At 37.4% G+C, this 25,072-nt stretch overlaps 1 protein-coding gene and 1 long non-coding RNA gene across 4 annotated transcripts; one reads left to right on the forward strand and one right to left on the reverse strand.

Annotated features, from left to right (window-relative positions):
* Positions 1-3,617: 3,617 nt before the first annotated feature.
* On the reverse strand, positions 3,618-22,771 carry LOC309690332 (interleukin-1 receptor type 1-like). Of its 3 annotated transcripts, none has more exons than XM_082507373.1 (12): positions 22,645-22,771; positions 21,534-21,609; positions 16,499-16,712; positions 15,553-15,727; positions 11,583-11,757; positions 10,636-10,707; positions 10,154-10,280; positions 9,757-9,896; positions 9,507-9,653; positions 9,166-9,330; positions 6,246-6,434; positions 3,618-5,945 (listed from the first exon to the last, which is right to left on the reverse strand). In XM_082507373.1, exons 2-12 carry the CDS (start codon positions 21,598-21,600, stop codon positions 5,752-5,754), a joined length of 1,665 nt encoding a protein of 554 aa, XP_082363499.1. In that variant the 5' UTR covers positions 21,601-21,609; positions 22,645-22,771; the 3' UTR covers positions 3,618-5,751. The 3 variants fall into 3 exon arrangements, with proteins under 3 accessions (XP_082363499.1, XP_082363500.1, XP_082363501.1); XM_082507374.1 differs by lacking the exon at positions 22,645-22,771 and adding an exon at positions 22,249-22,285; XM_082507375.1 differs by lacking the exon at positions 22,645-22,771 and having other exon boundaries at positions 9,166-9,324; positions 21,534-21,741.
* Positions 9,245-25,014, forward strand: LOC309690347. Its single transcript, XR_014271713.1, has 3 exons — positions 9,245-9,301; positions 9,535-9,685; positions 24,402-25,014. It is a non-coding gene; the product is annotated as an uncharacterized lncRNA (long non-coding RNA).
* Positions 25,015-25,072: the final 58 nt, after the last annotated feature.

The raw sequence follows: 25,072 nt of genomic DNA on the forward strand, positions 1-25,072 counted from the left end.
AAGGCATCCATCTCAGTCAAGTCCAGCAGCCAACTCTATGTTTTTTGGTATGTCTTGATTTTTTGAATTAATATTTATTTAAATGTAGTTAAACATCTAGAGTGTCATCATGTAATATGCTAAAAAAGAGCCGCTAACTTATTTGCTGTTTTATCTGTTGTCAAAGAATTGGCGCTTTTTCATCTGAATTTGTCTTTGGCACAAGAGCCGTAATATCACATTAAACCTAATTACGAGGCACTCATAACATAATCTGGTTTTCTGTGTGAATAGATTTGACAACTGACTCTTCAGTTACATTGTGTATTTACTGCACCGAGGTGTTAGTGAGATTTTGGACATTGAACAGCTTTAGCTAATATCATCAGCGGCATTATGCTAGCTTACATCCCTACACCTCCTGCCCTCACCTGCTGTCCTTTTGTTTTTGTTTGTTTGTTTTTTTGCTGCACATTGAGAGATGACCTCTATTCTGCATTTCACCAGGAGTCAGCTGATGGATTGTGGGTTCAAGGTGTTATGGTGAGAAAGTATATTCTATTTTCGCTTAAGGTTTCTGTAACTTAATTATAATAGGGTTTTTATAGTTATTAGGTGTATGCATACTCAAATAGACCACCCTATTAATACAACTGAGAAATCCAAAATCTGCCATATAGATTTAACTTATACCAGTATGTATTGTCAGAAAGGTGATTACTGGACTCACACTTGAACTAAAATGAGGTTTTAACTTGTGGGTTGTTGGGTTGCAAATCAGAAACAAACATCTTTGGATTTTTTTTAATCCCATAAGATCTGGAAACAGTTTTTATTCAACAAAACATTACTGATTAACCAAGCACAGTGCCTGCTGTTATTTCAAAATTATTTTATGTCATTTCAGATAAAATGAAGCATTCCAGTGCATCCCAACCATGCCTTTACAGTCAAGGTTTCTAACGGAGCTGAGTTTCTCTCTGACAGTCTGCTGAAAGTGTTTGCAAAGTGATCGGGGGGAACAGGGCACAAAGCTAAAGGATGTAGCTGCCATGATGACAGTAAGAACTTTAAAATTCTTTAACTACAAAGTGTATATGTATTGCATTAGGTCAGTAAAAGATTTTTATGCTGCATCCATTGGTATGGGTTGGCTGGGTTGTTATCAGGAAAATGATATTTGCGGATTAATTTACAGTGAATTAAAAATGAATTGTTGGTCAGAAAAACTAAATCTGAAAATAATAACATTTGCAGCCTCAAAAGCACAGAAATCATAAAAAACCTTTTTTGATTTTAATTCTTACATAGCATTATTTATCAAGAACAGCTACAGATAGAACATTACTCCAGATGTTCTATCAGCTCCAGATATTCTTATCAGTCAGTCAGTAGTCATATATTTTAATTCTCATATAATATTGCAGATGAGCTATATCAGACATAGCAATTTCCCTTTGGGATCAATAAAGTCATTCTTCTTATAGCACAACTTAGTATGTATTAGTGGCAACCCATGTATCTGGGACCTGCATTCTGCCATAATCAGTGTTGGGGAGTAACGGAATACATGTACCGCCGTTATGTATTTAAAATACAAGATATGAGTAACTGTATTCCGTTACTCACTACGGCAGCCGTAATGCTCTGACAATCCATCAAGCAGTGCGGCTTACCAAAGTTGTACTAAAACATCTTTTAACAGATTTCTGCACGCCAAAATCGGTTCGAGGTCAGTAAGCACAACCAGAATTCATACATAAGGCACAATCTCGATTTTTGAGAAAATTAAAGGATTTTAAGTGTGCCTTATGGTGTGGGAAATACGTTATACAGAAGAAAAGAATATATCGTGATATATATTGTTACCGCACATGCTTCAAATTATATCGCGATATGAATTTTAGGCCATATCGCCCAGCCCTAGTGGCATCATCTTCCATTTGAGTTATTGCATGCTTTGGTGTTTTTGTGTTTTGTCTTTGTGTTCTGCAGCTCTTCTCCAGCTGCCAGCTATTTAGAGTTGAGTACAGAGAGTAGTTGATTGGTAATGATTTGAGCCCTTCTCAATAAAGGGGAGAGAAAACAGGAAGGATGTTCTTTGTTTTTCTGTAGGACACAGTTGGAGAAGGGAAGCCGGCTGAAATTGGAGACTCCAGTGAGATAAGTGAACATTTTAAAGGAAAATAGTTTTAACCTGATCTGGAGGGTTTTGCTCTTAAAATAATCAGTGACATCAGGAAGTTGATTCACTTTAATTAGAATTTATGTGGATTTGTTGTGATAAAGAGACTGGATTGGAAACTGTTGGTGTGCTGGACCTGCGTGTTACGCGAGTTTAACGGGGAAAAAGCTGTAATTAGGAGGCAACCAAAGAGAGGAAATTGTTCAAGACTTGGAGAGGAACAGCTTGACTGTTGAAGTCCCTGATGGGGAATCCCACTCCCTAAGAACACAAAGTTTGTTAATGTGGGTGGAAAGCCTTTCTCAGGAACATGCGAGATTGATGCACTATATTATCTTGGGTTCCAGCAGTACATCCATCTACAGATGAATGAGAGAATCATTTATGAGTAATGCTTGTGCATAACTGACTAATTTCTTTCTCACCAGTCTTTACTCAATATTTAGCACCAAGTTATAATATGTTTGCATATAATTTTAAGTTCAGCCCGCACAGCAGCTCTGAAGCTGAAGCCAGATTTGGATGCTTTGAGCTAAATATCACTATGATAATGATAACATATATACAAGCTCGTAATACGCTGAAGTTAAGCAGATTTACATCGTTCAAGTGTGTTGATATGCTGTTGAGAAACATTTTTCAGATGAGTGACCCGTTAGTGAACTCACTAGGTTTTGCTGTTTTCAGGCAATCAGATTTAAGGCATGGAAATGGGTTCGGTGATAGCCAAAAGTAGAACCCCTCCAATATATAGATCATATATAGACAAGCAGTGGTAACATGATTTGATCTGTCATTTCGTGCCTTTTATAGCTGTCAGTGCTCAGAAAATTCTGAGAAAATCTGTTTCGTCAGGAATAAAGTCTAGGTGACAGCCAACACAAACAGAAAGAGACCGACGACTCCCGCCGCATAAAACCGCAAACACAGGATGCTGGCAGTACACGGAGATCAAATGACCAAGATAAGTAAAAGAGGGGATTTTTTTTATACACTGAAAACAAATTGCACAAAGTGCACAGAAAGTATCAGTTAGGATTAGTCTGAAACTAATCAAAAACTGTTAAATATGCCACTGATTTCTAAGTCATGAAATTTAATTTTATTGTTTGTCTTTAAGTCTTTGACAGTATAGTATAAAATCTTTATAATAGTTTTAGAGATGCTTTTACAGTTCTGAATGTTTAATTTTTCATTTATCTTTTTCTGCATGTATACAGTGAAGGTAACATCTTATGCGTATTGTACTTATTTAAGAGGAGATTGGATCAGTGTCAAACCTGCAAACTTTTACTGTGTTTAAATTGCATATATCTGGATATATTTGTGTTTCGATAAATCTAAATTACAAACCTGGCCCTCTTCACACACAAACTTATTTTTATTAAATTATTATTATTATTATTATAATTATTATTATTATTATTATTATTATTATTATTATTATTATTATTATTATTATTGTTATTATTATTATTATATGGTTGCCCTAGCATCATCTGGCCTTTGGAAGGGACACAGCACTGTTAACAAGAAAAAGCGCAGCATTATGGTTATTTTGTGTATTTAGATGCTGTCTTTCCGTTAAACGGAGGATCTTGGAAGGTTCCAAAACATCAGCTGGCTAATATTAGCGCACTGTTTTTAGGGGAGTTTTCCATTTAGAGGTTTTTCCACTTCAAGATCATGATATCTTGTGTTTAAGGTGTATTGCCCTTAAAATGACTTGATTCAGTTGTGACTGGTTTCCTGTTCTTCAGCATACAAAGCACTAAATCATAATACAAAACAGCAACACCTTTTTAAAGAGATGTTTCAAATGCTAACAGCCTTCTTACATGGACATGTTTGCGTTTATATTCAAACCTGGCTGAAAATTGTAAATATTTTTACCTGTATAGTTAAATATCTTCTACATTACTGAAATTAATTTACTATTAGGTGACCATGAAGAATGGAGGGATTTTTTAAAACCATTCTTCTAGCAAAAGTGGCAATAAAACACTATAAACAAAGCTGTGGTGAAATGTTCCTCATCTGTGTTGTATAGATTAAAAATACTGCCAAAGTTATTAAGGCTGAACTAATTTTTAAATGTCTGTGAAGGTTCTCAGTCATCCAGGTCATCGTAGTCAAAGGAGCTTGCAAAGAAAACTGAAGAAGCTTCTCGGATGAGAGGTGAAACGTCTTCAAGCAACTTAAAGAAGTCCAGACGCTTTTCTTTGCAAGCTCCTTTGACTAATTTTTAAATGCTTTATACTCACCGTTTAATCATATTTGTAGTGGCTGTCCCTGAACATGAGACTGCACCTCTTCTGTTTAAATAAACTGGATCTTGCGCTCACTCCTTGTTATCAAGCTTTACCTTGCTAATGTGCTAAAGGAGTAATTAACACATTACTCCTTTAGAGTGCTGTATAATTACAGTTACACAGCACTCTAATTCCTCTACATCACACATATTGTCCAAGATGGCCAATAAGAGGAAACTTATCACAGAAGACTCTAGTTGCTAATGCTAGCTGTGTTTCCACACAAAGCAAAGCTGTTACTTGATCTGACAGCAGTGAAGCATCTTGTCTAGTGCACTAATATTCTATCAGTCTCCCATTAAAGACTGGACTTTATACACAATGAACATGCAAAATCAGTCAGAAAAAGCTGCTGGACTCTTGGCTTGACAAGCTCCAGCTATCGTTCATGGGACACAGACATGCCCATAAAACAGAGACACGCTACTGTTTCCATTGAGATCCCAGGCAAGTGCAGCTTTCGACAATTATACCCAGTAGCATCCAGAATATTCTAGTGATGTAGGGATGAATGCAAACAGGCGACGCGCATCATGACAGAGCACTGTTTGACACGAAAGTAGAGATATCGCTTCCTCTTGCTATGTTTTAATTAATGTCTAATTTTGAATTTGACTAGGTGCTTGTCTTGATGGAATGCCATTGCCTCAAACTATTCTACTGAATAAGTTTAAATCTTTTCCTCTGAGTAAACTGATGTGATGAAGAGACACAATCAGTAAGCCATACTTGGAAGGGAAACTTGGAAAAAAAGAATACAAAATATATAATACTTAAACATTTATACTCAGTCACAAATACTTAAATAACAGAATATAAATATGTATCATTCAAAAATCTATCATTCAGTATAAAAATAAGCAATGCTGTCAACATAAAAAATAATTATCCTTTCAAATATGTACACATATGTATGTACACAGCCCTTCTATAAAGGAAAGGTGCAATTTTAAAAGTTGCTAGCATGCCTGATGATATATTATAAGTGCATAAAAAAATACAATTCAAATGTAGAAAAAATGTATTGCTATCACTTATGAAGGAAGTAATAGCAAACATGCACCAATAGAAAAGTCCAGCAGATGCCTCCATCCTTGTTGCACATGTTGTGAAATTCATTGTGCAGAAGAATATATGGGCTTGCTTATTGTAGTCCTAGTGAGTCTTAAAAATACAGGTGACGACAGCTGTAAGCACGTAAAGTTTCCATTTGTCAAGTGTTCCAAGAAACAGGCCTGATGGATGAATCCCATCAATAAAACTTTAAGATATTGTTTAGACAATAGTTTGGAGCCTTCTTGTAGGTACTGGGGGCATGTGGTACCTGAGATTTATCCAAAAGTTTCTCTTTGAGTATAATTCTGTGAATTTGTGTGTCGCAAGAAAATCTTTCTTCCACTTCAGGGCTCCTTGTTTCCTCTTGATATAACGCACAGACTCTGGCAAGTGACTGTAATCCACTGGACCATCTGGCAAAAAAGAAAAACAGTTTAAATATAAATGAAAATAAACACGTTTAATAAGCTGACATTTTAATTTTTATTAAACGAAGTCCTGACCGAGTGCAACAAGTCCAGAGATGAACACACTTTATTCCTTATCAAAATGTACTAAGTTAGCTTAGCATAAAAGCTGGAAGTAAATCTCTGTTTGTGATGCCTGCAAAGAATTATACATGACCAAATAGGGCATGAATGCTGAGCTATATAACCCGTGACTTAACAGAATTCATGTGGCTAGAGATTTTTGAAAAATGAGGAATCATTTACCAATTTCCACCAGGATAACTCTGGGATCATTCTTCGTCAAAGCATCATGAAGGCCAACTTTCTGCTCATACCACACTTGGCTTTGATTGTCACATATGCAAGTGCTTTCCTCCGTTTTCGCCTCAGGTGATAAGATGATAAGCAGTCTGCGGCACTGGTGCATCGCAGCAGCTGTTGCATCGTGTATTGCTGTAAGGGATTCATGGCCAGACACAAAACTGCAGGTTAGAACTCTTTGTCTGCAAACTGAAGGCAGCCCATTTCAACAGCACAAACTATAATTTTGGGCAGAACTGTGGCTTCTTCCAGGCACTCATTTCTTCTTCTTTTTTTAACTTACCAGTTTAGTCTGCATTAATAAAATTAAAGAACCTTGTAAGTGCCTTGAGGCAGCTGTTATTGTGATTTGGCACTATATACATAAAAACTGAATTGAATTGCAATGTATCACCAATACAAACATAAAGGAAATAAACTAGAGCAATAAGAAGAACACAAAAAGAAAAGGGAAAAACAGAAATACAGAGGATAGCTAGACATCAGCTCAAGAAAGTATTAAGTCTGTTTTTAACTGTACTGTACTGTGTTCCAGTAATTTAGTAAACATGGCTTTTATCCAATTTCTCCCATGTATTATACTAGGAGTTTAACCAAGAAGCTCTTATTTTCTTTTCAAACTTCTCTTTCTTTTTTTCTTTTTTTTGCAACTATAAACAGAATTCTTACAGATACAGTTGTGGTCAAAGGTTTAGATACACTCATCATGAGAATGAATGCAATAGCAATGCCGCCACCATGCTACACAGCTGTTACAGTGTTCTTTGGTTCAACAGCCTTTACTTTATCTTCCAGGTCATGGCAGGCTTGAGTCCTGGTGGTTCCGCTGAAGTTTTTCCTAACTAATGTTCTCTGATCTGAGGACAACATTATTTGGTCATCCTCCAGATAGTGGCAAAGCAGTGGCGCATCCAAAAAACTTGTACTTTTTTGTAGTTAGAGTTCTGAACTGAGGGTCTTGGAACCTGCTGTTGTTTAACAATAACTCCAGACTTTCCCTTCCCAATTGTAAATCTACAATAGGGCTGCCACGATTAGTCGACTAGTCACAATTACGTCGACTATTGAAATCGTCGACGACTGATTTAATAGTCGACGCGTCGTTTGAAGCTTTGTAAGATCCCAAAAGACGCAGGAATAAGTAGTAGGATTTAAGAGTGTAATAACGGACTGAAACAGAAGATGGCAGCACTGCATGTACAAGGATGCCAGCTGCCGTTAAACCCCGAAGAAGAAGAAGCTGTGTCCCAGAATTCATAGCGCGGCTCAGCGCAGAAGTCAACAATGGCGGCCGCTAGTTAGTTTTAACTTTACTCTTATTATTCTTTTTGGGTCACAAAATAAACGTTTAACATATTTTCAGGCGAGAATGTAGCTGTGCATACTTCAAATATCTGCTCAGTTTATGAAGACATCACATATTTTCAAAAGTGCTCCGACGTTTTTGGAGACATCTGTTACCCACTAGCTCGATAGTTAGCCGGGGGGCTAGGCTCACTAGAGCTGTGAGAACACCGGACTCCCGGCAAATCGTTTTTAAACCCACCACCGTCTTTCACTACTCAGGTTAAACATGATATATGAGTCACTTAGATAATTTAAAAATGTTATTGTTTGGCTTTTTTCAGTATTTTATTTGTTCCTGAGTAAATCGTTTGGCTGAGGTTAAAGTTATAGTTTTTACACAGCTGAGTAAACCTCAAGCAGACAGCTGATTATCAGAAGTGTGAGATGCTCGAGAATATTCTCCGGTGTCCCGTTATATTTTAGATAGCAAGGAGCAGACGGCTGAGTTTATTAAACTTCACTGAAACAACCTGCAGATTTCATTAAAATTTAATAAACTATCATCTTGTCTTTATTTTTAGTTAGCACAGACCTTAAACACTTAAAGCTGTAAGCTAATGATAGTTATATAAGAGCAGATGCATGCTGGTGCAATAAGCTGTACGTTTTACGTCCAATGGATGCATGATCCATTAATCGGTGACTAGTCGACTATCAAAATAATCGTTTGTGGCAGCCCTAATCTACAATTGTCCTTCTTAGATCTTCACTGAGACCTGAGTATTGGTCAATCTAATGAGTGCTGTCAAACAAATCCTTTTCATGCTGGCAAAGAGAAGTATTGACTGACTACAACATCAGTTGTAATCGCTGATGACTTTAGTAGCACAAAGATAATAGGCCTTGGTCTTGTCAAGTTAACAGATAGTGTAGAAGCGGGGGTCTCGAATTCCAGACCTTGAGGGCCGGTGTCCTTCAGGTTTTAGATGTGTCCTTGATCCAACACAGCTGATTTAAATGGGTAAATTACTCCCTCAACATGTCTGAAGTTCTCCAGAGGCCTGGTAACGAACTAGTCATTTGATTCCGGTGTGTTGACCCAGGGTGAGATCTAAAACCTGCAGGACACCGGCCCTCGAGGCCTGGAGTTTGAGACCCCTGTTGTAGAGGCTTCAGCACCACTTATTAGAGGTTTAAGTGAGTGTATGTATATATTTGACTCTTTGAGTCTGTGTGCATTAGAGAAAATCAAAATGAAAATCAAGCAACCAGTTCTTGTTTTATAAAGTCATTAAAAACGTTAATTTAACCACATTTAAAATGCAACTAGTTCTACTTGTCTTTTACCTGAAAGCATCATAGCAACTGATTTAGATTCGTTGGTTATGTATTTGATGTCTTAATTTAATAAAAACTGTGAACAGCAGTTTGTGACAATAAACAGCTCAAAGCCTTTGTATGTTTTCCCGTCTTTTGGGGGTTGGAGAATGACCTTAACAACCTCAAGAATTACACTACATCTAGAAAGACAAGTCTTTCTACCTCTGTTTACATATTATGGATATCTGCTTCTTACCTTCGCCAGGACAGTCATCCCGTCCTCTAATAAACAGAGAGTAGCCATATTGTTCCTCCAGTTTCTCAGGCAGGATCTGCATGGCAAACCTCGCGCCCTCATCTGAACTCATGGCATTGGAATGGATGAAACTCACGTAGGCATCATAGAGCTTCCCATCTGGAACTGACAGAATCTAAATGATTGTTTATGTTCATTTTATAACGTTTGATCCTTTTAAAATGTGAATCAACATCCAGCTTTCACGGCTTTCAGTACTGTGTTGGTTGTGCTGTAAGGTTAGTAGTATCTCGTCAGATGATGCCACACAAAAACTTAAGTTCAACTGATAACGGCTTTACCTTGTTGTTTGGGAAAATGTGCCAACAGATCCCTGTAAGCCAATATCAGGTTTACTTTAAAGAAGAAGAAGCACGCAGCCAAGGCTAGAACAGCCAGAGATGCAGAAAGGCAAACAGCCCAACTCATGTGGAAAGAACTGCGGTCAGCTGGAGAGAGGAAGGAGACAAACGTAAGGCAAGTGTCTCAGACGACTATAATTCTTGAACACACACACATTTATATGTATATGTCTATATATATCTTTATTACCTTCTTTAAGCTTCACCACACTGATTTGTTCTCCCGCTAGGCTTTCTAAATGGCACTCGAACTCAAAATTCAGGAACTTGCGATGAACTTTAGCGATGGACAGAATGACCAGTTCGTATACTTTGCCTTCTCTATGAATACTAAAGGGTACAGAAACAATCAGTCAGTCAGAATGAATCATGGAATCAAAGAATAATATGTAAATGTTAGGTGTTAAGTTTTTTGTGCTGCTACAGTTGCAACATTTACAGTCTATTACTCAGAAAAGAAGTTCTGCCTCCAAGTGACATTTAATGTCTGACACATTGTGTTGTTTTGATTTAATCTCGATGCAGTATAATGCAGTGTTTTGTATTCGTCCTATTAATAGCCCCGTCCATGGCAATGTAAAACTCACGTTTTCCGGGACACACTAATCTCCTCGAGGTCCTCAGCGTAATCCTTGCCAACAGTCCAGTGCAGTGAAGACTCGTTATCCTCACTGTAGCCTATGAATGCTAAACACTGCAGCTCCACTCTCAAACCTGGTGGGCAGTGAGAGTAAAAAACAAAGAAACTGTCAGTCTACATTTCCCGTTTTGATCAAACAAAAATATGAAGTTAGCTCAAATGAAATTTAACGTCACGGAAACTTTTCAAAAGGCTTCTGACTAATTCTGTTCAGTCGCTAGATGACAAAGCACCATTGCAAAGGTTTTAAAGGACTTTATTGTCATCTTGACTTGAAAAACAACTGTTTGTCAAGTATTTATCATAAAGATCATACAGTCAATAAATGGATAATGGTGTAAATGACTTCATGATATTTAAAGGTGTTTATAATATTTTTCCATAGCACTAACATTCACTCTAATGCATTTTATTTAGTGTTTCACTTGCCTAGTTCAACTGTAATCTCTTGCTTGTCAGGGGTCACCAGCTGTGGCTCTACAAAAACTTTTTCTGGGAGGTCTGCAAGAAAGAAAGAAGGAAGGAAAAATAAAGAAAGTGGGACAATATACATTTAGCTCCATAAGCATTTGTATATATTGCCTCTGTACACCATCACAGGCTAATTTAAATCAGACAAACCAGATGTGATTGAAGTGCAGATGTTTAGCTTTAATTCAAGAGGTTTAACCGAGGTTTTGCATGAACTCTTTAGGAATTACACTCGTTTTTATCCATAATCCCCCATTTTCAGACGCTCAAAAGTATGGGAGATGAGGCCTGTTGCCTCGTCATTCCATGATAAACAAAGTTAATTAAAGACATCTGGATCTGAGTCCAATAGCTAAACTTGTATTTCAGCATTTCACTGGAACTTGTGAAATTCACTGAGACGTTGATGCAAATTAAGGAAATGAATCTGGCCCCAGAAGACCAAACAAACCTACTAGAGTTTAGATTTAAGAAAAAAAAGGCTAAACAACATTTACCACAGTTGTAAACACTCAAGGAAATATGGTGTCGTTATCAGAGTCTAGAATATACAATCAAGAGATGCCTTTATGAATGTAAATACAGATGGTTTACCAGATGGTGAAAACCACTGTTCACACTCAAAAACAAGAAGAGCCTGCATGTTCTGAGAAAACATCTTTGGACATATTTAACTTACAACAGCATGAGGAGAAGAGAAAAATAATGAAAATGGAGAGATACAACTCGTATGCCAAAGCATCCAATGATTTATTTCTTTTTTGTTAAACCCCCTGAATTAAGTCTTCAAGTCTATGATTAAACAAAACAAAATAATAATAATAATTATGTACAGCCAGAGTAATATATTAAAAAATGACACCAGAATAATTAAGGATTCAATATGAGAGCTCTACAGTACTTACCATCTTTAACAGTCAACAGGATGCTGCGTGAAGCGGTATAATTCCTGCCATCCAAGTTAATGTCTATCAGGCAGGTATATTTCCCATTGTCCTCCTCTGAGGCTTGAGGAAGCCTCATGTTGCCTTTCATATCAACAGAGATGGGTTTCCCTTGCCGCTGAATGAGCTGGCAATCCTGCAGACAGAAACCAATCCTGTAGTTAGTTTTCACAGTGCCATATTTTTGAGAGGCATTTTTGAGCCTCAAGACAAGAAAGAAGAGCCAGAAATAAAGGAAAACATGAATAAAAAGCAAAAAACTGGCATAGTGATCTCAAAATGTGTTGGTTGCAAGTTTCCAGGTAACAAAATGCATAGTACTACATTGTTGCTGGCCTGGGTGGCAACCAGTCTTATCTGCCAGGGGGGCAGATCTGGCACACATTTTTCCCTGATATCTACAGAAGGGGGCAGTGTTGCATTTATGGAAGTTGTAAAACAGAAGCCTGGGATTTGGCCCACCTAAGCACTTTAGATGGAGCGATTGTGTATAAACTAGCCTAGTTTATATCTGCTGTTTCCACTGATAGTTTATCAGCAATTGTTTCTGTCCACTCTTCATGATATTATATTCCATAAAATGGGATTATACACCAATAGCATAGCATTATGACCACTGACAGGTGAAATGAATAAAACTGATTTATTAGCACCTGTTACTGGCTGGGATATCTTAGACAGCAAATGAATATTTTGCCCTCAAAGTTGATGTGTTAGAAGCAGGAAAAATGGGCACGCGTAAGGATTTGAGCAGAGTTTGACAAGTGCCAAATTGTGTTGGCCACACAGCTGGGTGAGAGCCTCTCCAAAACTGGAGTGTGATCCAAGCCAACAGACGAGCTACTGTAGCTCAAAATGCTGAAAGAGTTGATGTAGGTTCTGATAGAAAGGTGTCAGAATACATAGTGGATCACAGTTTGCTTTGGGTAACGTTCTGCTGGGAAACCATCCATGAGGATGTAACTTTGACATGTACCACCTAACTAAGCACTGCTGCAGACCATGTATGACCTCCCATAGAAACAGTATTCCCTGATGGCTGTGGAATCTTGCAGCAGGATAATGCACCCTGCCACAAAGCAAAAAATGGTTTACAAATGGTTTGAGCAGCACAACAATGAGTTTGGAATCTTGACTTGGCCTCTAAATTCTCCAGATCTCAATTTAATCAACATCTGTGGGATGTGTTGGACAAAGAAGCCTGATCCATGGAGTCTCCACCTCCCAACTTATAGGAATTATAGGATCTAGGGCTGAACGATATATCGCATTTGCAATAATATCGCGACATGATCAAGCGCAATTTTCTAACCGCAAAGGCTGCGATTATACTCTGGACATGTCCAAATTCATGGGCTGCATCCTCCTGAGGCCGCATTTGTAGACCGATTACGTCACAGCGACGCGCCGAAGGCTGTCCAAATTACTACCACATCCCAGAATTCATAGCGCGGCCCAGCCAAACTCCAGTTTCCAGCAATGGCGGCCGCTACTAAGTTTTAAAATTACTCATACTAATCTTTCAGGGTCACAAAATAAACTTTTAACATATTTTCAGGCGAGAAAGTAGTTGTGTAAACATCAAATATCTGCTCGGTTTATCAAGATATCCCATATTTGCAAAAGTGCTTCGACGTTTTCAGAGGCGTCTGCTACCCACCAGCTCGACAGCTAGCCGGGAGCTCGAGGGTTACTGATGCGGCCGAGAACGGCACAACTCCCGGCACATCATTTTCAGATCACCGCGGAGTTTCGCTGCTCGGGTTAAACGTAATATATAAGTCACTTAGACAACCTAAAAATGTTATTGTTGGGCTTTTTTCAGTGTTTTGTTTGTTCGTGAGTAAATCGGTTTGGCTGAGATTAAAGTTATTAGATTAGATAAAATAAAACTTTATTAATCCCCCGGGTGGGTTCCTCCTTGGTTTTCACACAGCTGACTAAACGTCAAACAGAAAACTTATTAAACAGAAGTATGAGACAGTCGAGAATTTACACCAGTGTCTGGTTATATTTTAGATAGCAAGAAGCAGACGGCCGAGTTTATTAAACTCCACCGAGACAGCGGTGACGCTAATCAGAACTAGACCGTCCAATTTCACGCCTTTAAATTTTAAAGGCGTGTTTGTGTGTGTGTTTATACAATTGCTATTATGTTTGCACTTTATGTGTAATGTTACTGACTGCAGAGATCAGTAAGATGTGTGTATTTTTTATTTATTAGTTTTATTTATTTAATATTATTTTTTAATTGAATGACTGTCTAGTAGTTCACAGATGTCGAAAAACTGAGTGTGGTAAAGCCACTGATTTTGTTTATGTATATTTCTGCAATCTGCACATTGTACTGACTTTCATTTTAATGTTTACACCAGGGTTCCTTGTCAGCACTTTATGCTCAGATGTTTGTAAGCTAAAAATAAACTATTGTGTATGTTCAAATATACTGTTGTGATTGAAGAAGTTAAATAAAAATGTCAGTCATCAATTCATGCATCACCTCATGTCATCATAACAGAGGTCTGTCTTCCAGGAAAGAACAGTTTAAAATTAATGTAATATAGTATTGGTCATACTATACGATGTATTGCTTGTCTTTGTTTAATAATACAGAAGACAAAGACCTTAAAAAATAATCGCATATCGCATCGCAATCGCAATATTGGGGCAAAAAATCGCAATTAGATTATTTTCCATAATCGTTCAGCCCTAATAGGATCTGTTGCTTAGATACCACAGCACACTTTCCGGGGTTTTGTGGGGTCCACGTCTCGAGGGGTAATGTCTGTTTTGACAGTAAAAGCGTACTACAGCGGATAGTGGGAACAGCAGAGAAGATCATCGGGGTCTCTCTCCCCTCTATTGAGGACATCTACACCACACGCTGCATTCGCAAAGCCACCAGCATTGTGGCTGATTGGACACACCCCCCTCACACACTCTTCAAACTCCTGCCATCTGGAAAAAGGTACTGAAGCATTCGGGCACACACATCCAGACTGTGCAACAGCTTTTTTCCACAAGCCATCCGTCTCCTCAGCAAAAAGGGACTGACTGATAAACACACACACACACACACACACACACACACACACACACACACACACACACAAACATTATCACTCAGGTTAACTCAACTACCTCAAAACATTGAGACTGGACTGACTAATCAACACAAGCGCAAACACACTGACCTACACCACCAAACCATCGTACACACCAACCTGTTAATGCTCTTTTGCACAATATTATTACTGGACTTTTTGCACTAACTTCTGTACTTCCTAATTTTTGCTGCTACACTAAGGAATGTTTACTGTTCCTCCACTACCTCAACTCATCATCACAAAACCTTATTACTGTATTATGTTACGTTGTGTTTTTCTATCATTCTGTCACTTTGCTGCTCTTGTTTGCACATTTGCACGTGCACTTTGTTGTCTGCTGTCTGATAACAAAAAAAAAGTCTTCCTTAGATAGTTAGATAGTTTGGTTTTTTTTGTTAATTTATGTTGTAATTTATGTTAGGTCAGTCTGTCTTGTCTCTGCTAGCCAGCTAACTAGGTCTCTTAGTTGGCTAGTTGAGTGTTTTCTGTTAATTTATGTTGTAAATTTATGTTGCATGTAGCACCTTGGTTCCTGGAGGAACATTGTTTCGCCTCACTGTGTACTGTTAAACTGTATATGGTTGAAGTGACAATAAAGCCAACTTGACTTGACTTGACTTGAAAAGGGGGACCAGGTGGTCATAATGTTATGCCTGATTGGTGTATATGGAGGGCAGAGACCAGACCGCCAGTACGTTCTTCAGCCAGCTTTTTTTAGGTGCAAAATAATATTGATGAGCAACAGTTTTCTTTGTACTCAAATCAGGTCCTAACAAGGCAAACATGTCAATGCAGTAAAACAAGTGTATTAGGCCTCTTTATACCTTCATCCATCGTACATTCACCACGCTATTCAGGCCGAAGATTTCTTTCTGTTTACAAGGAAGACTGTCGCTCACTCCTTTTGTGATGGAAATGCTCTCAACGGTATAAGGACACTCTCCACTAGACACTGACACCCAAAACTTTAGCCTCCGTAATAATACTCCAGACTGATTCCTGAAAAGAAAAAGAATTGTAAAGCCAACAGCAAGAAATATCCCTGTACTTTTTGTTTATCCTAAATGGTTACAGACAATATGACTAAAATATGAATTGATGTTTCAGTTATGCCTCTATTCCACTGATAAGCTGAAGTTATATATCTGTTCAGCACTAATTAGATATAAGATAAAAAAAAATAACATCCATTAGGAATATAAATTAGCACACACACGTACAGAGACTGCCTGAAGGCTGGAACTGAGGAGATTTGATATCCCTCCTCTCATATATATTTGGATATTTATCCAGTTGCTCATTTGCTCTTAATGGTTTGATCATTTCCTGGATAAATAACACATTCATTTTTAGAAATGGCCAATCCCGTCTCCCTGTTGTATAGGAGGCTCCATATGCTCCCAGTACAACCTTCACACAGTCTCCTAAAAGTGCAACATCAAAGATTTACAGATGTTAAAATCCAGTTAGTAGGTTAGTTGGCATATCTTATAAAACAGGTCGCAAAAGGTTGATTTTGTTCATCTGGACGTAGCGTTTTCATTGGAGACTTCTGAAGAAGTCACTTGGATGAGTGACAAAGGGTTTCCAATACAACAGAGCTTGATCATAGCCTGCATACAACTGTTAGGTTTTACAGCATTTTATTATAAAGTAGGTTGTGTTTGTCTGTGCACGTGTGTTAAAGCACATTTATAAATATACTAGAAACATGGAACTGCAGGGATCAGGAGAACTCATGCAAGAGAAGTCATACAGATATTTTTATACCTTATCTGACAGGTGTAAGATCCATTGTGGGACATCTGGACAGGTAGAAACCAAAGTAACCTGTCCCTCACTTCCACTCCAGTGGGCAGGCTCAGATTGTCTTTACTCTCCCCTCTGCTCCAGATCACGACATCATGAGCCTCTGCTGTGTAGCAATTCAGCAAAAAGAAATGGCCAGCACTCACATGGAAGGTATCTATCTCCCCACGGTGGTCTGTAGGTGACAGTGCAACAGGAGAACAACTATTTGTCATTTAATGTAAGATGTTAAAAAAATATATCAATCTACAAGGAAGACATGTTACTCCAAAAGAAGAACAGATAGAACAGAATAGGACTAAGTAAGTAAAGTAAGTAACATTTTATTTATATAGCACCTTTCTAGACAAAAGATCACAAAGTGCTTTACACAGAGATAACAAGGTATAAAACAAAAACAGACAAAAAGTTAACGAAATGCAATTCTAAAAAGATGTGTTTTTAGTTGTTTTTAAAAGAGACTACCGAGTCACATGTGAGTACTTCAAGGATTTGGTCAAAAGCTTTGCTGCAGCGTTCTGAACAACCTGCAGACGTTCCAGGGAGTTTTTGCTTAGACATGTAAACAGTGAATTACAGTAGTCCAAACGTGATGAAATGAATGCATGAATAATAATCTCCAGTTTAGTACGAGATACAATAGGACTTAATTTGGCAATGTTTCTTAAGTAATAAAAGCAAGACCAAATCAGAGATTTGACATGGACATCCAATGTGAGAGCCGGGTCAAAGGTTACCCCTAGGTTCCTGATAGATGATTTCACAAATGTCGAAAGGGGACCAGCATTCATTATCATAGGTACAAGTCAGGAGCCACATGCAAGGACTTCAGTGTGTCCTTCATTAAGTTGGAGAAAGCTGTCATCCAGCCAACCTTTAATGGATTCTAAGCACTCATTCAGAATCTGCAGCATAGATAGATCTTGGGGCTTAAAAGCAATGCATAGCTGGCGTCGGGTCCAACATCAGCAAAACAAAACATTTTCCTGCATCGTTTTGCATCAAAATGTCACTGGAGACTCTAAGAAGGGCTGTTTCAGTAGAATGAGGTCTACGAAAGCCACTGACTGACTGAAATTTGTCAAGAATATCGTGTTTGTCCAAAACTGCTGTAAGCTGCTTAGCCACAACCTTTTCTAAAATCTTAGCAGTTAGTGGTAATTTTGAGATTGGCCTGCAACTGCTGTTTTTTTTTTTTTAGATGGGATGTACAGCACAGGGACTTTACCAGTGACGTGTTAATTGTGGTGAGCACACAGGGACCGATAGACTGGAAGACATTTTTGAGTAACGATGCAGGTAAACTGTCAAATGAACAGGAGGATACTTTCTTTGAATTAACTAACTTTTCCAGCTCGGCTAGTGAAACCGATAAAAAGCTGTCTCAAATAACAGGCTGAGGCAGAGTAAGAAATGCTGATGGGGAAAAATGTTTTCTTACATTACTAAAAAAAAAATTCTATTAAGAAAGAAAGAAATTTTTCACAATCTTCATTTGAAGAAATTGGGGGCAGCAGGTGGACCAGGAGTAATAATACCAGTAATGGTGTGAAATAATACCTTAGGATTACCTCTGCTCTGGGTAACAAATTTAATTCTCCTCAGAATAAATGTGTGAAAACATCAATGCCCATTGCGATTTAACCCATCTTGTCACTCGCCGTAGAGTTTCTGTTTACAACTGTTTGTTCTTTTCTGTTCTTCTTTTCATTTATGGCATGTCAAGGACACAACCAATGTTAGGTCATTCATAAAGATAAATAACAACAACAAGGCAGGGAAATACCTCCAGCTAGTGTCGGACCAAAATGCTGACACTGAAGTTTCAAAAGTTGAAAACTCATGGGTGACCTGATGGTGGCCCATCTTTCATACTGTTTATAAAAGATATTTTTAGGACAAACACCCCTTGGTGGACCTAGCTAGCTGTTAGCCAACTTCCAAACTTCCATGAAAAGACATTTGTGTTCTTTTCCAAGCTGTGAATGCCATGTCCAAAGTAGAACAACACCAATATGGATTCCTGGAAATGGGTGTCTTGCTACAGTCAAAGAGCAAACATTTCGTAACAATGACTAATGCAACTTGTTAACTTCTAATATTGCAGGTTATCAACCACTGAGAAGGGCTATGCACGTCCATGCAGGTGTGCAAAGATATGTCACCACCACCACTTCATTATTGAATTTAATAGTAACTGTTTGGCATCTGTAAACAGAACTAGGGATGCTTTCCCGTTTTTCTTCCCCGTCTGTTAATAACATAGGATAAGATAAACCAGTATTTGTCCCACACATGGGAAATTTGTTGGGTCACGGCAGAAAGGGGACAGTACAAAGTTACAAGCACCAAAAATTAAGAAAACAATAGAATATAATAGTTTATAAATAGAATAAAATAGTATGTTGCATCGAAAATTTACACTTTGTAGTATTGCACCTAAGGGAGACAAGGAGAAGGCTATCATGGTGTATTGGATGTAAATGAAATTCTATGATAATTGTATTTTGTGCCACTTTTGTGCTGAGCAAACAGTATGAGATATGCAGCAACCTGTGGTAAGTGGTTAAATGTTTGCTCTGAAAAAGAGCAGTTGCTGCACAAACTGTACCAAATCATTTCTACCTTTTTCTTGAGTTTTTAGTTATCTAAGTTTTACTTAGTTAAATGGATGTTGCAGATATGTGCAAAGTTATTTTTATCAAGTTATATTCTGACTGGTCTGAAGAGTCAGCACTTTTAGAGCTATCTAAAATACTTTGCTATTCACAATGTCAGAGATACATGACGTTTGTGGTTAACAAGATTGTTACTGTGGTAGAAAATACCCACGTGTTTTAACATATTTAGTCTTCAGGCACAGTTGAGGAGCCACAACGAAGTTTTGGTCGATGGGCTGAGAACACGATACCTGAAAACGAGGTTATCAGCCCAATGTGATGATGTATTTTTTATTATTAAAAATCACACAATCAGACAGGCCCTTATTACATATTACCATAGGCTCCCTCCTGTTTATGGTAATGTGCAGGAGCTTTCTGAAGCTTTTCATACAGACAGCTAGAACGACATTTCACGGAATTAAAATAAACATCAAAATATGTCAAATTTGTTTAGAAATTTTACACACTATGTTCGCACTTCTTGCCACAGCTTGTGTGTATTCAGCTATGGACAGTAGGCAAACTGGATTTTTCACGAATGTGCAGTTGTTCTAAATTGGTGCTTTTTACATTAAATGTTTAAGCGTTTAGTGTTAATAGAAACCGCTGCTAATGTTTGCATTTTCGCTTGTTTAATGACAAAAAGGTTATGGGATTTTAAAAACTGTAGGCAATTTATGTTCTGCCTTTTCCACTATTGCTCAAGATTGCATCCTGGGCGCAGATTATTCAAACAGTGAGGAAGAGTCTTGTTTGCCACTTCCTGTCAAAGCTGTAAATCTGTCATCAGTGGAACACCTCATACAGCATTAACTGATGAGACATAACCCTCATCGGGTTTTTTTTAGACCTCAACATCATTTTTAACCCTAATCCTAAACCTGTTATACTGTACTTCACATTACTGTGAACATTAAATTGCACTTTTGCACATTTCTTTTTTTCGTTTTAATTTATCAAAAAAATTATAAAATGATTTTATGTTTCAGGGTTTAAAGGATTAACAAGATATAAACACTGTTTTCACCTCATCATGCCAGTTTACTGTAAGAAGAAGAAGAAATTTGTATTACACAGTCTAACTGTTAGTGAAGTTGTAAGGCTGCGTCAGCGAACCTTGTGAAATTCAGGTAATTCTAAAGCATTTGTTCGTCACAGCTAGTCAAACCCAGCTGACAAAAGTGCAACGTGCAGCCGTATCTTAGCAACGCTTAGTAATTTTAGCAGATAGCTGTTAATGTTTGTCTTACACTAATACTTCTTATCTGTGTACAGCTTACCTCCATGTAATAATATGGAGGTAAGTCATGTCAGCTAGCCTGTATCAAAGTATTCAGGTATAACAGAATATTTAGAGTAGTACTTTTAAAAAGATTACTCTGCTTATTACAGTCAACTTTTTTATTATTGGCGCCACGCTTGGCGAGGGATCCTTGGCTCTGCTGGAGCATTTTATAAAACCTTGTCCTTTATGTTCAGCCTGACGTGCACAGGTGCTGCAACTTTAATGCTGACATCTTTTAGCTAAGACGCTTCCTGGAGATTCACACATCAAAGTCTGAGTATAAATGTTTGGTCTCCTTGACCTATATAATCATCAAAAACCCCACAGACCTTTCAGTTGTTGTTTTTTTGACGTTATCGTCTATCAGAATCACTTCATTGTCGTGAGAGGAATGTTGAGGGGTATGCTTTTTTTACTCATCAAACCACAGTTTATCTTTTTCTGTCGTGATTGTCTGTCTTGATAGCAAAACCTACCCAGGTAACCTATCAGTTGAATAGAGATTTTATCATACTGCCGTATGCATTCTGTGCAGTCCCCTACCACAGATGTATGAATAGATAAATCCACTACAAGGAACACTGAAGAATCAGCTTTTATTCCAGTATCTATTCTGATCACTGATTTATGATTAATTTATGGTAACATTTGAGTTAGGATACATATGTACAATATGTGTGTATATATATATATATATATATATATATATATATATATATATATATATATATATATATATATACACATATACACATACATACATACATACATACATGCATACATATAAATGTATTTGGCAAAGCTATAGGATAGTTTGCCCTGTCTGTTAACAGACAGTTTAACTGGTTTATAAACCAGTTAAACTGGTTATAAACCAGTTAAACTGTCTGTTAAGGAAAATCTTAACAGACAGTTTAACTGGTTTATAAACCAGTTAAACTGGTTATAAACCATGACAGCTAACCCCACGACATTGGCATAAAGCAGACAGAGCTTGTCACTCAGCTGAAACTAAGTGTTCAGAAGAAGTTGGAGAATCAGTACTTACCACGCGTCACAACAAATGACAGAGACAGCAGAACAGTCACCAAGCAGACCCAACCTGCCGCTGCCATAGTTCTTATCTGAGGGAATCAACAGACTGCATTTCAGTAAAGTCCGGTGTGATTTTCTTGAGAACACGAGCCATCCTCTCAGGCGAGCGTATTCTTTGCAGTGTATACAAGTTTCTTGACATACTTCCTGGGGAGCACAGCTTCCCTTAAAGGGAAGTGAAAGATGGAGTGTTCTCAGCTCTCACAAGGAAGTCAGAGCCAAAACACTCCCAGTAAAGTCCCAGGAAGTTCCACTGATTGGTGTTTCTTTGTCAAAGGTTGAGAAAAAAAATTCTCTTTGTCATTTGTAGTAACTCTCTGCTGATGTAAATCATTCATGCGTCTTTGTTACGTCATCGAAAAGTAATAATTCATATATGAATTGCACTCATTTTGGTCATTAACATAAAGTGGATCGGAGTCAGGTTATATATAAGGGAATTTATGGGCAAGTTCATCTGCAGCACATATTTATTTAAAAATACTTCATATTAATAGAAAATCAGAATTTCCCAAAATATAATGCCAATTTTGGGCTTTCTGGGCTTTGAAAAACAATGATGACATTCCTATAAAAATGTCTTAATAATAAACTTTGTAGTAATTTTTGAAATGAGTAAGCCTTATATCTCACAACTGCTGTGATAAATACTTAAAGTAAGGGTTTACCCTGAATGGTCTTCAGTCGTCACTTGATATATGTTTTACATGGCAATTTTTGTCAGCATCGTATATATTTTCACAGTTTACTCAGATATCCCTCTTTAAGTTTGCCTTATTGTAAAGTGGTAACCTTCCAAAGCTCAGTGAAGCAAGTGAAAATCACAGTCGCTGAGTATTTAAACTTCAGTGCCTTAAATAAATAGATGTCAAGACCAAAATTGAAAATCTGCTGCCAATATATTTTGTGTAAAAGCAATCAAAAGAAATATTGCTGAACAGAAAGACAAAGATAAAATCAACAGAGTGAAACCACGTCAATGTGAAACCAGTACTATAAAATTCAAAGAAGCCTACACCAAGTATTTAAAAAAGATGTAATCATAAAGCTTAATCGAAACTCACCTGTGACGTATATGAAGTTACTACAAAAATAGAAAGAACTATCTGTACAATTACAGCTGTAGTTTTAATTATAATTTTGACTTTCTACTCTGAATTATGAGACAGAAAGTCTGCCTGTCACTTACAGTACAGTGAACTTGCAGTGACTTGCTGGATTTTCCATCCTCCTACTCCTCCTCCTGTATTTGCATTATTTTATATTGTTCCACTACCCCGGTATGAAATTTCCTCTCAACTGAAAAAAAGTACAACTTGCTTTGCAGTACAGGTGCAGCACAGTTATTCAACCACAGCTAAGTAGCACTTGACAGATATAGGTCGAGTTGTTGGTGGTTAAGATTTGAAACTGACAGTTGTTTTCATGTAATAATGTAATGGCATTTAACTAACTAGCAGTGTACACTCTAAAAACTATTGTTTAAGCTCAACAAAAAAAATTAACGCAACAGTTTCCATTACTCTTTTTGAGTTACGATAACTTATGTTGAAATTAGATTGAACCAACAAACTATATTGAGTTAGGGGAATTAACTTTTCCTCCATAATCAAAGGTGATTTTAATTACCATTTATGTAATATTTGGTAGCTTAAAAACATATTTTTAAGTTGTTTACTCATAAAAATTATCTTCCTCCAATTACTTTTTCCACATTATTTAAAATGATTTTTAAGTGTTATGTAATTAATTAACTGCACATTCCAGGGTGGCCTTTTGTTGTGGGCAGTCTGAGGTACACCTGTGCACTACTCATGATGTCAGATCAGCATCCTGATGTGGCACACCTGTGAGGTGGGATGGATTATCTCAATATAGCAGATGTGCCCACTACCACACATTTGGACTGATTTGTGACCACTGTTTGGGAGGGATGGTTATATTGTGTATCTGGAATGAATTTTAGGTCTCTACGTCCATCCCATGGGGAATGGGAGCAGTAACAAAGGTGTTGCGTTTATATTTTTGTTGAGTGTATTTATTTAAAAAGTACTTCCTTCTAAAACAGTTTATTTAGTTAAACTCAAAGCCAATATTTCGTATTCTTTTTCTTAGTGTGACACTGAGATAAGGATGAATAAAAACGAGGGAATTGTTAGTTGTTCAAAGAGCGATAAAACAAACACGGATGCGGCTGCAAATCCGTTATTGGAAAAAGCTGTGAAACTTCCCAGAAACTGTGTTGGAGCTTGGATCAGCGCAGTGTTTTCAGATTATTACATTTACAATGCAGTTTGATTTTTCGTCAATCTGTGAAAATCGTCAGCCAGATTTTCAAAACAAAAATGTAAACGTTCCCTAGGATCCACTCTCTCAAACCTCAAAGCTCTTTGTGGCGTTTTTCAACATATTGGATTTTATCCAAACTTAAAAAAAAATATTCCTACAATTTCTTCTCCAGTTTCAAAGAATTTTACAGACAGTCATCACAAGACTATTTTCACTAATGACGAAATGGCAATCACAGTTTTCTCAACATGCAATAGTGTTAAAAATGCCGTTTTCTGCTCTTTCCCTTGACGTCTCGAATGACTTGTAAATCATGAGTCACTGTTAAGTTCAAAATAATCCGATGGTTGTGGAAATGTAATGATGACTTCTAAGATTTACAAAAATGTTTGATTTTCAAAGCATCATTAAAACAAAAATCAACAAATGTTTGTTTTTTAAAAATTCCTATATTCGACGTTGTTGTAAAATCCAACTTCGTATCTGTTTCACTCTCGTCTGTTTCCTTCTCTTTTTGTCTATGACCAGTGAGATCCAGTTACACGTCTGGGCATGATGAAAGGGAACGAATGACTACGCCCACGAGACTTGGAACCAGACACGACAGGGTTGAACTACAGTGGCGCTTCCCAGTCGTGACTGACCTGAGACGCAAGTTGAGAGCAGTGCAGGGACTGAAAGCTAAAGGAAGAAATTAACATGAGCCAGTGTTTGATAGTGACCAACTGAGTGTTTATATTATGCTTGCTCTTTAAACTAACCAGAAGTTGGTTGGTGAATGAACCCAAACTAATATTCTAAATGATCTGTAACCAAATTAAAGGCACTTCAAATCCTAAGTGTGTGTATAAATGTACCCAATAATCTCTTTAGCCCCTTTGTTTGATTTACCTGCTGCAGTTAGGTAGATTAGACGCATGATATGGTCTTGCTATTTGAAATGTTCAGCCTTTTTTAACATAGCATCCATGCACAGCTGCCAGATGGCAACCTTTTTCTTTTATTTTCCATTCTTATTTTCACAAATATGGAGCTCCTTTATGACACTCATGTACACTGACAAACATGTTACATGGTTTAAGCAAAGATTTAAGATTGGGGAGGAATTTTATATTTAAGTAAAATCAGTGTAGCAGAAATGTGAAGTAAATTGACAAAAAAAAAACACGCTATAATACTAGACCCAGTGTCTTTGTGGTGTAT

The sequence above is a fragment of the Aulonocara stuartgranti genome (genome assembly GCF_965226115.1).
Source record: "Aulonocara stuartgranti genome assembly, chromosome: 16".
NCBI lineage: Eukaryota > Metazoa > Chordata > Actinopteri > Cichliformes > Cichlidae > Aulonocara > Aulonocara stuartgranti.